At 46.0% G+C, this 15,379-nt stretch overlaps 1 protein-coding gene across 2 annotated transcripts in view; it reads right to left on the bottom strand.

The window, feature by feature from the left end:
- RASAL1 (RAS protein activator like 1) overlaps nt 1–15,379 on the bottom strand; it is a 74,411-nt gene that overhangs the window by 55,284 nt on the left and 3,748 nt on the right. For both annotated transcript variants that reach the window (XM_083589999.1, XM_083590000.1), the window contains exon 2: nt 6,782–6,838. In XM_083589999.1, the coding sequence (XP_083446125.1) occupies nt 6,782–6,838 (57 nt within the window). The remainder of the gene's footprint in view (nt 1–6,781; nt 6,839–15,379) is intronic.

The raw sequence follows: 15,379 nt of genomic DNA, 5'->3' as shown, positions 1-15,379 counted from the left end.
GAACCCAGATTCTCAAGTATATATATAGAGTGGGGAACCTTTGTCCCTCCAGAGGTTGCAGAACTCGTAACTCCCCTCATCCCAGACCACTGGCCATGTTTGCTGGGGCTGATGGGAGTTGTAGTTCAGCAATATCAGGAGGGCTAAAGGTTCCCCATGCCTGATCTATATATATGTATGTACCCACTTTATTTTTGTGGCTGCAGGTTGTTTTTAATCTTGTGATTTAATGTTGTAACACACCCTGGGACCTTGGGGTGAAGGGTGAGTGAAATAAATAATAATAAGAATAAGAATAAGAATAAGAATAAGAATAAGAATAAGAAGAAGAAGAAGAAGAAGAAGAAGAAGTTATTATTTATATCCCGCCCATCTGGCTGGGTTTCCCCATCCACTCTGGGCGGCTTCCAACAAAACACTAAAATACAATAACCTATTAAACATTAAAAGCTTCCCTAAACAGTGCTGCCTTCAGATGTCTTCTAAAAGTTTGATAATTATTTTTCTCTTTGACATCTGATGGGAGGGCGTTCCACAGAGCGGGAGCCACTACCGAGAAAGCCCTCTGCCTGGTTCCCTGTAACTTGGCTTCTCGCAGCGAGGGAACCGCCAGAAGGCCCTCGGCTCTGGACCTCAGTTGTTGTTGTTGTTATTTCACTTATTATTATTAATTTATCAACCTTCCTCAAAAGAGCCCAGAATGATATACATAAAACCTATGGGCAAAATGTATTTTTTTATTTTAAAAAAATTATTAGATTTATATACTGCCCTTTCATTGTGGAAGGTCGTGTGGATCCAGAATTGGCCTCCAAGGTCACTTACAGACTCACTGTTAAAACCATGTTTATGGGAGACAATCTTACTTGACTACGAGTGATCGCCAAAGAAGAAGACGACGACTGCCGTTCATCATAACATCACAAGGCAGTTCACAGAATAAAATACAGTAAATAAGAAAAACAAAACAGCAAAACAATACCCCCCCACACACACACTTCCTACAGACACATTTAAAAGGTGGTAGAATATGAATCAGCCAAAGTCTTGGTTGAAGAGGAACTTTTTCACCTGGTGCTTAAAAATATATAATGAAGGAACCAGGCGAACCTCCCTGGGGAGAGCATTCTGCAAATGGGGAGCCACTACAGAGAAGGCCCGTTCTCATGTTGCTGCGCTCTGGACCTCACATAGAGGAGACCCACAAAGAAGGGCATCAAATGATGGACACAGAGTCTGGGATGGCTTATACCGCGAAAATACAGCAAAAAAGCGCTAAAACCATATGCACACTAAGAAGAGCCCTGCTGGATCACACCAAAGAGGGTCCATTGAGTCCAGCATCCTGTTCTCACAGTGGCCAACCAGGTACCTTAATAGGAAACCTGCAAATTAGAACTCATACTTTCATCAGCCAGAAGCATCATAGCCAGACACTGGAGAGACCTGTCAGGAGTAAGCATGGACCAATAGACTAAATAGTATGGGAAACAGCCCTACTAGAAAAATTAACCAATAAACTGAAACTGACACGGGGACAAATAGAAGAGGACACCTTTACCCTGGTATGGCTCCCCTTTATCACATACACAGCCCAACAAGACAACGACAAAAATCCACAAACAGCATACAAATCAATATGGCTAACCTGATCCAAAACACCCACCCACCCCACTCACACATGAAAACAAAGACCACCACAGCCAACCACAAATGAATAACCACACCCTAGGCCAACCCCAACCACTCTCACCACCAAAGGAACACAAGCAAACAGCAAGAACCTGCACAAGCAACGCTGACACCAAACCCTACATATAGTAAGTAAAATAGTAATTCTCTCCTCGCCTATAATTCCTACCAACTGTTATTGAGATGCATACTGCCTCCAGCAGTGGGTGGAGAATATAGTTGCAGCGGCTAGTCACCACAGAGAGCCTCATCCTCCACAAAATGGTCCAATCCTCTTCTAAAGGCCTCCAAGTTGGAGGCCAATCGCTACACCTTGTGCGGGTACGAGTTCCGCTGTGTGAAGCGGGTCTGTCCTGTATCTTTCAACATTTAGGATGTCCCTAATTTCTAGTATTCTAACAGTGGGAGAAAAACCTTCTCCCTATACCCATTTTTTTCCACGTCATGTGTCATTTTATACACCTAATTTTATACAGGAAGCATTGCCAGATCGTCAGTTTGTAATCTCTCGTGTTTCCTCTCGTTCTTATTCACCATTTTTAGAGCTAACCAGGGAACACTTTGTTGGAGAGGGCGGTCAAGTCAGGAGTCTGCCCAGAAGGACCGTTGGTGCTTAATGCCTGCTATGCAACACATCGTTAACCTATGGAACTCCCTCCCACAGGAGGCAGTGAGGACCACCAACCTGGATGGCTTTGAAAGAGGACTGGACAAATTTGGAGAGCAGAAGGCCATTCAAAGTGTTGGTGTTGACCTTTAAAGCCCTAAATGGCCTCGGCTCAGCATAGCTGAAGGAGCGTCTCCACCCCCAGCGTTCTGCCTTGACACTGAGATCCAGCGCCGAGGGCCTTCTGGCGGTTCCCTCACTGCGAGAGGCAAAGCTACAGAGAACCAGGCAGAGGGCCTTCTCGGTAGTGGCGCCCACCCTGTGGAACACCCTCCCATCAGATGTCAAAGAGATAAACAACTACCTGACATTTAGAAGACATCTGAAGGCAGCCCTGTTCAGGGAAATTTTTAATGTGTGACATTTTAATGTATTTTAAATTTTTGTTGGAAGCCACCCAGAGTGGCTGGGGAAACTCAGCCAGATCGGCAGGGTACAAATAATAAATTAATATTATTATTATCAGTGGCTATGAGAACTGCATGCTGGACTAGCTGGGGCATTGGCCTGATGCAGTAGGCTACTGATTGATTGATTGATTGATTGATTGACTGACTGACTGATTAACTGATTGCATTCATATCCCATTTTTCTCTAAGGAGCTAATTTAACCCCCACAACAACCCTGTGAGGTAGGTTAGGCTGAGAGGTAGTGATTGACTCAAGGTCACACCCAGTGAACTTCATGGCTGAGTGGGGATTCGAACCCTGGTCTCCCAGGTTGTCCTAGTGCAATTCTCTAACCACTGCACCACCTTGGCTTTCTCTTATTCTTCTGTTCATATGTCCTTTCATATCCCCACCCCGCCAATACAGCCAGGGACAGATTCAACCGCCTCTTCCCAGCCTGGTTAATCGTTCACCATCCTAAGGAGCAAATCTTTACAGAGCCATGTTGCTCTGTCTTCGAGCCACTTAAAATGTTGTCAGTTTGCTCTTGATCAAATATTTGAGGAGGGATAAGATGAGAAAGGTGTGTCAAGGCTGTACGGATCAGACAGCCTGAGGCTCTCTGAGGCTCTTGCCAATTCTCCAGCCCAGGAAGACAAGCACAGGGTTCCTTAACACCTCTGGGCACCGGGCAATGTCAAATGGCTGACAAGCTGTCAATCATGCTAACAAGCTGCCAGTATGGTGACCCTACCACATATTCCACAGGAGAGAAAGTGGAGGATGAAGGAATACTGTAAATGGTGCTAATAGAAGCTATCAGGACCTGTAAAAAAAAACCTTTTAAATCCCAAAGTACACAGCATCTTTGGGATGGGTTGTAGCTCAGTGGTTAGGACACTTGCTTGGCATGCAAAAGGTTCCAGGTTCGGCCACTGACATCTCCAGGAAGGGCTTGGAGACACCCCCTGTCTGTAACCCTGGAGAGCAGGTGCTAGTGAGTATAGACCATTGTGGTCTAAACCACAATGCCAATCGGAAGGTCAGCGGTTCGAATCCCTGCAATGGAGTGAGCTCCCGTTGCTAGGTCACAGCTCCTGCCAACCTAGCAGTTCGAAAGCACACTAAAAAGTGCAAGTAGATAAATAGGTACTGCTCCGGCGGGAAGGTAAAGGGCATTTCCGTGCACTGCTATGGTTTCGCCAGAAGAGGCTTAGTCATGCTGGCCACATGACTCAGAAAAACTGTCTGCAGACAAATGCCGGCTCCCTTGGACAGTAAAGTGTGATGAGCGCCGCAACCCCATAGTCATTCATGACTGAACTTAACTGTCAGGGGTCCTTTACCTTTACCTTTACCTTTTTAAGCTTGATGGACCAGTGCTCTAACTCCCAGAGTTCCCTGGGAAGAGGGACTGATTGTTAAATCAACTCTGGGGATTGTAGCTCCCAGAATTCTTTGGGGAAACATATACCATGCTGCTTTAAACAAATGCATCCTTACTTTGGTGCAACTTCATCTAAACCATATCCTCCAACATTTCTCCGATGAAAATAAAGACGTCTCAATCCATAATGATAATTTTGCTATTTATACCCCACACATTTTACCGGTTTGCCCCAGCCACTCTGGGCAGCTTACAACATATATAAAAACATAATAAAACATTAAATATTTTTTTAAAAAACCTGAAGGGCTGCCTTCAGATGGCTCGGTGAGTCGGATAACTCCATACCCTCCAACATTTCTCCAATGAAAACAGGGATGTCCTAAGGAAAAGTGGGACATTCCTGGATCAAGCCAGAAACTGGGGCGGCTTCTTTAAATCTGGGATGTCCCTGGAAAATAGGGACACTTGGAGGATCTGCTAACCTTCCTGCCCACAAACCAGGAGGAAGACCTGCTAAATGGCCAATGTCATCTAAACTCCCCGCAAACAGAGCTAACAAAATCTAGATGGGCCATCAGCCTGATACAGCAGGCTCATCTTAGGTGGGATAACCAGGGCTTTTTTTCCCAGCCAGAACTCATCAGAACTCAGTTCCAACACCTCTCAGGTAGGTGCCATTGACATTAAAAGAGAACAAGGGAGGCGTTCATGGCGATTGCCAGCATCTCTTATTCTAGAAAAAATAGCACCTTGCTTTAATGCAACGTTATCTAGTCTCCTTGCAGACAACATTATCTGGTCTCCCTGGAAGTGCTACCTGCTCCCCTGGCTATGTGCAGGTCCATGGGGCCTTAAAATAACATAAGCAAAAATCCCAACTGAGATGTCTGGCCTCCTGCTCTCAAACATTAAGCTGCGGAAAACCTCGTGGCGGATTAACATTCCTTGTGGATATTAGCGCTCACCTTTTAACGGCACATCTGAATCTCTCCTTTGGCAACCGGGGAGGCTGCCCCACGGCTGCCAACCAGGCACCAACCGTCACAGATCTGCCTAAATTGCCTAGGACAACCCCTTGTTTTCGTTAATCCCCATGGAAGGGAGTTTAATTTTCGGCTCAGGCTTTAAGTGGGACACGTCATAGACAAAGCCTGGATTTGGAAGACTGACAATGAGAAGCTTTCACAGAGCAATGCTTTTCCCAAGGGAAGCAGAGTCCAGACCCTGTTGTTGTTTTTGTTGTTGTTGCTGCTGCTATTGTTGTTGTTGCTGCTGCTGTTTGCCTGCCCTTCACCCCGAGACCCCAGGGCCAGTTGTGAAATTGAAACACAACATCAAAAACAGTTTAAAATAACTTACAATCACAAAAATATACACCTCAAGTGTCAAAAGCAAAGAGGTGTGTTTTCAGCAACCTCTGGAAGCTGTATAATCAAGGTACCAGGTGCACCTCTGTGGGGAGTGAGTTCCACAGCTTAGGGGCCACCACAGAGAAGGCCCTCTTCTGGGCTGCCATCACCCTGAGCCTCTGAAGATGGAGGAACTACCAAGAGGACCCCCTCTGCCCATCTCAGCACCTGGGAGGGTCTGTCAGCATAGATGCAGTCTTTCAGATATTTGGGGCCTGAGTCATTTAGGGCTCTGAACACCAGTATGAGCTACTTGGGGTGGATCTACACGGGGGGGGGGGACCCCCCGCTATAAATAAGTCAGAAATTAAATCGTTCTAACAAAAGAAAAAAACGCTAGAGAAAATTGCTTAGATTTTTGTTTTACTCGCCAGTGCCATCTGGTGTTGCATGTTTATAATGCATACAAAACGCTGTTTTTTGACCAATGTAGCTGAGTCCTTAAACTGGGCCTGGAACAAAATGCCAACCAGTGCATCTGTTCTAAAACAGGGGTTATATGAAATCTAAACAGAACCCCAGCTAGTAATCTGGCTGCGATAATCCAGTCTGGAAGTTCCCAGAGCACAGAGCACAGTGGCCAAGTCACCTCCATCCAAAAGAGGTCATAGCTGGCAAGCCTTCCAGAGCTGGCACCAACCTTGTGCCCTCTGGATGCTTTCGGACTACAACTCCCATCAGCCCCACCAAGCACGGCCTTTCTGGACTACAACTCCCATCACAGCTGGCTGGGGCTGGTGGAGTTTTAGTCCAAACATCTGGAGGACATCAGGCTGCCAAAGGACAGTCTGGACTCGAGCACATTTCTAACATTAGTCAGATAAATCTTAGAACAAGAAGACTCATAAGAACATCTGGACCAAAATTTCCTATAGTCCAGTCCTCTACCAAAACCAACAATGACCAGCCAGGCACTTCTGGGAAGCCCCGCTATTTGTGCCCAGCGTGTGGCATGTAAGAGCTATACAGTAATGCCTTCGAACATGGAGGTACTATTTTGCTGCCGTGAATAAGCCCGATCATCTTCCATGAATATTTCTGATCCTAAGGCTTGAGATACTGAGTTCAATGATTCAGAAAAGGGCAACCAAAATTATCAAGGAGATGGAGGGAACAACTCTCCTATGAGGAAAGCTGGCAGTATTTAGGGACATTTTGGGGAAATCTCTAAATTTGGTAAATCTTTAAAACTGGAGAGATGTGGGCGTTCCAGTCCTCTCAGCCTCTACTTACCTTGCCACGACCTCGTTGTCAACCTTGATGATGCAATAAGGGTCGCTGGTGCCGGACCTTTGGGAGAGAGCAAAGCAGATACATGGATGAGAATTAAACTCTCCCCACACCAATACAAATAAATAATAATAATAATAATAATAATAATAATAATAATAATAATAATTGGTTGGGGGCATCACTGGTTTCAAAAATGCCACAAAAGCCGTGGGTGGCAGTAGTACTGGTGCCAACTGAAAATCCTGATGGGATTTACCTACAGAGGAGAACAGGAATTTGAGAGAGGGGATCTTTTTTAACCTAAGAGTCACATTCCGTTTTGGGCAACCTTCAGATGAGAAAACAATCCAGCGGCACCAGTCCCTATGAGAAGAAGTCCCAGCAAAAGAAGAATGGATACAAAAACTTGTGGAATATGCAGAAATGGTGAAACTTACTGGAAAAATAAGAAATCAAGGTAACAAACTTTTTATAAAAGAATGGAAACGGTTTATTGAATATTTACAAACAAACTGTAAACAGGTAAGAACATTGGCAGGATTATTATAATCACCAGCAGTTTTATAAGAGTATATATTGAAAGGAGATGAACAAAGGAGCAAATTAAGTAAATTTGGATACTCAGAAAATATTACAAAATAAATTTCAGGAACTGCAGAAAGAGGGGGGAAGGAAGTCAAGTTTTGAAATGTTAAAATGATTGAAATGTATGAAATTGAAAGGCATAAATTAAATATTTAAAAAGCAGTACCAGTCTTTGTGGAAGCCAGCAGCTGTGTGAGGGTTCCTGGCTTGCGGCCCCTCAAAATTGTGTACCCGTTGGCCATAGTCCCCCTGCCCTCCACACTACATCCCGAAGCTGGGGACAGCATATAGCTTGGTGAGGAGAGAGATTCAAGGGACAGATTGATTCAAGAGCATAAGCAGAGCTCTGCTGGATCAGGCCAATAGCCCATCTAGTCCAGCATCCTGTTCTCACAGTGGCAAACCAGATGCTCAAGCATCAGCCGGACACAAGATCACAGTCCTCTCCTGCAACTGGTATTCAGAAGCATAACTGCTTCCAGCAGGCCATGCAGGCAGAACACAGCCACCATGGCTAAAGGTAAAGGGACCCCTGACCATTAGGTCCAGTCGTGACCGACTCTGGGGTTGCGGCGCTCATCTTGCTTTACTGGCCGAGGGAGCTGGCGTACAGCTTCCGGGTCATGTGGCCAGCATGACCAAGCCGCTTCTGGCAAACCAGAGCAGCACACAGAAACACCGTTTACCTTCCCACCAGAGCGGTACCTATTTATCTACTTACACTTGACGTGCTTTTGAACTGCTAGGTGGGCAGGAGCAGGGACCAAGCAATGGGAGCTCACCCCGTCACGGGGATTCGAACCGCCGACCTTCTGATCGGCAAGTCCTAGGCTCTGTGGTTTAGCCACAGCGCCACCCACATCCCTGCCACCATGGCTAGTGGCCATTTATTTATTTAAAAAGCCTTTCTAAACCGCTTCACAGTTTGAAAACCCCTCTAATCAGCATGCGCTATGTACAATGCAAAGAACCAATATCCGTTAACACGCAAATACAGCCGTAAAGTCAATAAAAGAACATAAAAGCAAATAAAAAGAATGAATTCAGAGGATTTGCGCATATAAATCAGAGTCTAATCTTACGGGTCATGAAAAGCCCAGGCCAAAGAGATAAGTCTTTACGAGGCGTCTGACGCAACTGCTGGTTGCTACTTGATACAAGGCAGGTGGAAGGTCGTTCCACAGGATGGAGCAGCCAGGAGGACAACTCATTTTGGATCTGGGATGTTGAAAATAAAACTGCCAGTATCATAATGCCATTGTACAGATCTACAGTGCAGCCACATTTGGAATACTGTATGTACATGTCTAGTTATCTCCTGCTCCATCTGGTACGCAGGCTGAGACGCTACCTGCCTGCAAACTGTCTCTCATGAGTGGTGCATGCTCTAGTTGTCTCCCGCTTGGACTACTGCAATGCGCTCTATGTGGGGCTAACTTTGAAGGTGATCCAGAAACTACAACTAATCAGAATGCGGCAGCTAGACTGGTGACTTGGAGCGGCTGCCAGGACCATATAACACCGGTCTTGAAAGACCTACATTGGCTTCCAATACGTTTCCAAGCACAATTAAAAGTGTTGGTGCTGACCTTTAAATCCCTAAACGGCCTTGGCCCTGTATACCTGAAGGAGTGTCTCCACCCCCATCGTTCAGCCCGGACACTGAGGTCCAGCTCTGAGGGCCTTCTGGTGGTTCCCTCCCTGTGAGAAGTGAAGTTACGGGGAACCAAGCAGAGGGCCTTCTCAGTAGTGGCGCCCGCCCTGTGGAACACCCTCCCATCAGATGTCAAGGAAATAAACAACTACCGGTATGTGACTTTTAGAAGACATCTGAAGGCAGCCCTGCTTAGGGAAGTTTTTAATGTTTGATGATTTATCATGTTTTTAATATTCTGTTGGGAGCCGTCCAGAGTGGCTGGGGAGACCTGGCCAGATGGGCAGAGTTTAAGTAATATTAATAATAATATAATGATAAGTGAAATACTACTACTACTACTAATAATAATAATTTTTATTAGTATTAGTATTATACCATATTGGCCCAAATGTAAGCCGCACCTGAATATAAGCGGCACCTTTAAAATTGGAGGGGCAAAAAGAAAAAAAGAAAAAATACCCGAATATAAGCCGCTCCCTTCCTCACACTGTTTGCCCTGCGCTCCTGGCTGCATACTATAAGGTCGCAAATATAAGCCACACGGTCAGAATTTGGGGGGAAAGTGAGGCTTATATTCAGGCCAATACAGTACAGTCGTACCTCAGGTTACAGACGCTTCAGGTTACAGATTCTGCTAACCCAGAAATAGTACCTCGGGTTAAGAACTTTACCTCAGGATGAGAACAGAAATCGCACAGTGGCGGCAGTGGGAGGCCCCATTAGCTAAAGTGGTACCTCAGGTTAAGAACAGTTTCAGGTTAAGAATGGACCTCCAGAACAAATTAAGTTCTTAACCCGAGGTACCACTGTATTACAGTTCTGGTCGCCTCGCCTCAAAACGGATATTGCAGAGTTGGAATAGGTTTGGAAAAGGGCAACCAAAGCAATTGAGGGATGGAAAGACTCCCGAATGAGGAAAGGTGCAGCATTTGGGGGACTTTTTAATTTAGAGATAAGGCAAGCAAGCAGTGACATGGCAGAGGCTTATAAAATTAAGCGTTGCGTGGGTGGGTAGGGAATAGATAGAGAAAAGCACTTCTCCCTCTCTCATAACACTAGAACTCGTGGACGTCCAACGAAGCTGAATGTTGGAAGATTCGGGACAGATAAAAGAAAGTCTTTCTGCATAGTTAAACTATGGAACTAGCTCCCACAAATGGCAATGATGCCCACCAACTTTGTTGTTGTTGTTGTTTAGTCGTTTAGTCGTGTCTGACTCTTCGTGACCCCATGAACCAGAGCACGCCAGGCACTCCTGTCTTCCACTGCCTCCCGCAGTTTGGTCAAACTCATGCTGGTAGCTTCGAGAACACTGTCCAACCATGTCGTCCTCTGTCGTCCCCTTCTCCTTGCGCCCTCCATCTTTCCGAACATCAGGGTTTTTTCCAGGGAGTCTTCTCTTCTCAAGAGGTGGCCAAAGTATTGGAGCCTCAGCTTCAGGGTCTGTCCTTCCAGTGAGCACTCAGGGCTGATTTCCTTCAGAATGGATAGGTTTGATCTTCTTGCAGTCCATGGGACTCTCAAGAGTCTCCTCCAGACCATAATTCAAAAGCATCAATTCTTCGGGGATCAGCCTTCTTTATGGTCCAGCTCTTACTTCCATACATCACTACTGGGAAGACCATAGTTTTAACTATACGGACCTTTGTTGGCAAGGTGATGTCTTTGCTTTTTAAGATGCTGTCTAGGTTTGTCATTGCTTTTCTCCCAAGAAGCAGGCGTCTTAATTTTGTGGCTGCTGTCACCATCTGCAGTGATCATGGAGCCCAAGAAAGTAAAATCTCTCACTGCCTCCATTTCTTCCCCTTCTATTTGCCAGGACAGCATTAAAAAAGGATTAAACAAATGCCTGGAGGAGAGGCCTATCAATGGCTACTACTCATCCACAGTTGGATACAGTTACTATGCTTCTAAATACCAGTTGCTGGAAACTGCAGGAGGGGAGAAGGCTCTTGTATTCGAATCCTGCTTATGGGCTTTCCACAGGCAATTGGTTGGCCACTGTAAGAACAGGATGCTGGACTAGATGGGCCATTGGCTTGATCCAGCAGCCTCTTCTGATACTCTTATGCTGGACCTGAAGCTGAAGCCTTAAATGCTTAATTCTGCCATCACCTCTGGTGTTTTCTCATCTCTGGAGGTTTCCATTCCTGCAGTTTTTCTTTGTTTGTTTTTAAATTCAGCGCAAGTCACCCAGAAGCCAGAGAGCTACAAATTGGGGAAATGCAAAATGCCCCTCTCTTCCCAGCCTCGCTGCCACATGCATGGCTGAGTTCTCACCGGCTGCCATCGCAGCGCAACATATCATTATGGCCAACCTCTCTGCCCCCTCTATTATTTATAGATTAATATCAGCCTGGATTGTAACTTGATAACTAATAATAGTAACTTAATTCAGTCTCCTGAACTCTAAAGGGGTTAGGCAAGATCGCTGCTCAAAAAGAGGATCGTAGCTTAGAAATTAATATCCAACTAAGGCCTACTCAGAGTAGACCCACTGGAAACAATGGACTGAGGGGAGCTGACTTCATTATCCTCAATGCGCCTTCTCTGAATAAGATGAATGTTGGATATACAACCCAATACAGTGGTACCTCGGGTTAAGTACTTAATTTGTTCCGGAGGTCTGTTCTTAACCTGAAACTGTTCTTAACCTGAAGCACCACTTTAGCTAATGGGGCCTCCTGCTGCCACTGCGCTGCCGGAGCACAATTTCTGTTCTCATCCTGAAGCAAAGTTCTTAACCCGAGGTACTATTTCTGGATTAGCGGAGTCTGTAACCTGAAGCGTATGTAACCCAAGGTACCACTGTAATACTATGAATACATATTTGCATTTTCTGGTTGCAGTCCTTGCAACAACCCTGTAATGTTAGCTTTTGTTATTATTTCCCCATATTGAAAGGAGGGGCTGAGGCTGAGAGGGGCATCTTGCCCCAGGATCCCAGCAGGCTTGCGGTAGTTGCAAGATTTGAACCAGGGACTCCCTGCCTTGGCAGTGCTGTCTCTTAGCCACTACAATAGAACAGCTCAAGTGTTTGGCTGTTCTCGGGAGCAGGTGCCATTTAAATGGTTGGTCCTTTAAAGCAGCAGTGGGAAACCCAATTTCCCCCCCCCTCTCTTGTTGAGAGTTGCATTCCCTCAGTGGCATTCTGTTAGGGCATGGGTATGCAAACTAAGGTCCGGGGGCTGGATGCAGCCCAATCGCCTTCTGAATCCGGCCCGCGGACGGTCCGGGAATCAGCGTGTTTTTACATGAGTAGAATGTGTGCTTTTATTTAAAATGCATCTCTGGGTTATTTGTAGGGCATAGGAATTCGTTCATTCCCCCCCCCCAAAAAAAATATAGTCCGGCCCTCCACAAGGTCTGAAGGACAGTGGACCGGCCCCTTGCTGAAAAAGTTTGCTGATCTTTGTGTTAGGGGAATGCAGGCCCACAGTGAATGGGACGGTGGCCAGAGGTGGCCAGAGCCAAAAGTGGACAGGACTGCTACTTCTTTCTTTTTTTCTTCTCTCTCTCTCTCTCTCTCTCTCTCTCTCTCTCTCTCTCTCTCTCTCTCTCTCTCTGTGACACATTCTGTCTCTCTGACACCCCCCTTCTCCCTCTCTGTGACACCCCTTTCATTCTGTTCTTCTCTTTCTCTCTCTCCCTGTCCCAAGAGGAGCCAACTATTAGGGGCCAAAGTCCCTTCAGTGCAGGATTTACGTATAAGCTAAACAAACTATAGCTTAGGGCCCCACTCTCCTGGGAGTCCCCAAAAAATTTAAAAGGAAAAAAAAACCTGGATGTATATTTCCAAAATATAAGATAAAAAAACAAATAAAATAAAACCTACATGCAGCAGCCGTGTTTTGTGTTGTGTAGGCTCCTATGATGTAAGTAATGGGCCCCGTCCGCTAGCCTGCTCCCTAAAATATCACTGGTTTGTTCATTCCTATATATAGGGTGCCTACATTCTGCATGGACTGGACATATAAAGGGCCCCATTGCCTTCCGTAGCTTAGGGCCTCTTCAAACCTAAATCTGGCCCTGGGTCCCTTTGCCCACCCCCGTTAAAATATTTGAAGGGGCTGCCCCCACCCCAAAGTGGATAGGCATTGCCATTCAAATGGTGTGTGCACGCCGTGTTGTGTGATCAATTACGCAGGACGATGTTTACCTGGGACACCCCCCCCAATATTTTATTCCAGTTGGCACTCCTACCTCTCCCTCATCTCTTTCTGACACCCCTTTTCTCTCTCTCTTCCCCTTTGTCTCCAAAACACCCTTCTTTCTCCACTTTGCCTACTACCCAGTAAGAGCCCTGCTGAATCAGGCCAAAGCAGGGGCTCCATCTAATTCAGTATCCTGTTCTCGCAGTGGCCAACCAGACCCCACCCCACCCAGGGGAAGCCCACAAGCAACAGCCACCATCCCCGCTGGCAGCTCTCAGCAACTGCTCTATAGAGGCTTCCTGCAGGTTACCAGAGCCCTGAACCAGTGTGTGTCGCACAGGCAGGGGCCTTTTGAAATTCACCGGAGGGCCGCATGTTGCCGATCCCTGCTTTGAAGAGGAACCCTTTGTTCCCTTCTCCCCTGAAATCTTGTTAGCTAGCCTCTGAAGCAAGCAGCTCAAGGAGATGTCACTACATCCATGGAAACAGCAAAATGCCAGGAGCCCGACTCACAGCAGTTTTCTACTTAGCTAGCTGGCTTGGGAGAATGCAAGTGTGTGTGTGATTGTGTGTGTGTGACTGCACACAAGCCCTGTTTCACACCGCCGCCGCCCCCCAAGATCTGGGTTCAGATCCTGTCCTTAAAAACAGAACTACTTTAAAAACAACTCACATGCTGAGACTGATATAGTCTCATTCGGAACACAAATTTAAAGCACGTGGCTTGCCCTCCAAAATCCTGGGAACTGTAGTTTATTTGTATTATTTTAGTTTTAAACACATCATTAAAAGCAGTCATGTGGTGTCTTTTACTTTGATGTCGTCTTTATTGCATTTGCAAATCTTATTTATTTTTTAAAAATATTTTTATATACACCACTTGACGATGGTAAAACCTCTAAGGGTTTTATGAGAAATATTAAAATTATCAATAAAAAAAACCCCAGTTAAAAACATTTAAAGAGAATTAAAATGAACAGGCGTTGACATGTCAATATCTGTATGTCTGGATAGGCTTTGCCTAAACAAAAAGGTTTTAAGCGGGCTCTGAAAAAGGGTGCAGCAAAGACACCTGCTTATGTCAAGAGGCAGGCAGTTCCAAAGTATAGCTGCTGCCACACTCAGAGATCAATCAATGAGTATCGTGTGGCATCTGGAACTGTGCCAGTTTTGTAGATGCAAACCGTTGATTGGATGCATATGGGGTAAGGTGCTCCCCCAAGTTTCCTGGTCCCATTCCATTTACTGCCCCCCTTCCGCCGGGGCGACAATTCCCAGTGTCCTTAACAAACTGCTAACGGTTTGTACCTAAAGCAAAGCCAAACCATAGTTTCACACAAATGAGCAAACACTCCTCCTGCTTGCTATTGTACCCAAAGCTAAGCCATGGTGTGCCTTAGAGTTACATCAAAACCCAGATTCGTGCCCTGAAAGATTGATAAGAGATAAAAACTCAGGTACACTTTCCCTGAATGTGGAGGTTCTGTTATCTTGATTAATAGTTGCTGAGAAGCCTCTTTGCTTTGCAAGCAGAAGGCACCAGGTTCTGTCCTTGGCGTCTTCAGGTAGAGAGCCCTGCCTGAAACCCTGGAAAGCAGCTGCCAGTCAGTGCAGACAACGCTGAACTACATGGAGCGACAGTCCAATTCAGTATAAAACAGCTTCCTATGGTCCTATATCATGGAGGCAAAAAAAGCTAAGGCTGCAACCCTGTACACACAATGGGAGTACGTCCCACTGATGTCCATGGGGCTTACTTCTTAGTAGACCCATAACATGCCTCTGGACAGGGATAGACTAACTACTGTTGTCTATGCTCTGGTAACTTCAAGGTTAGATTACTGCAATGTGTTATATGTAGGGCTGCCTCTGAAGATGCTTCGGAAACTTCATCTAGTGCAGAATTCAGCGGCCAGGTTGCTCACCGGAGCAGGACGGTTTGAGCATATTGCACCGATCCTGCTCCGACTGCACTGGCTACCAATTAGTTTCCGGGCCCAATTCAAAGTGCTGGTTTTGACCTATAAAGCTTTAAACAGCTCAGGACTGCAATATCTCAAGGACCGCCTCTTTCCATATGAACCTACCTGGACCCTGAGATCATCTTTGTGTGCCTCCTCTTCGAGAGGCCTGAAGGGCGGCAACACAAGAACGGGGCCTTCTCTGCAGTGGCTCCCCGTCTGTGGAATGCTCTCCCCAAGG

The sequence above is a fragment of the Podarcis filfolensis genome (genome assembly GCF_964270895.1).
Source record: "Podarcis filfolensis genome assembly, chromosome: 16".
NCBI classification, from domain to species: domain Eukaryota; kingdom Metazoa; phylum Chordata; class Lepidosauria; order Squamata; family Lacertidae; genus Podarcis; species Podarcis filfolensis.
Note: the sequence above shows the minus strand (reverse complement) of the source record. Positions and strands in the feature narration are given on the sequence as shown.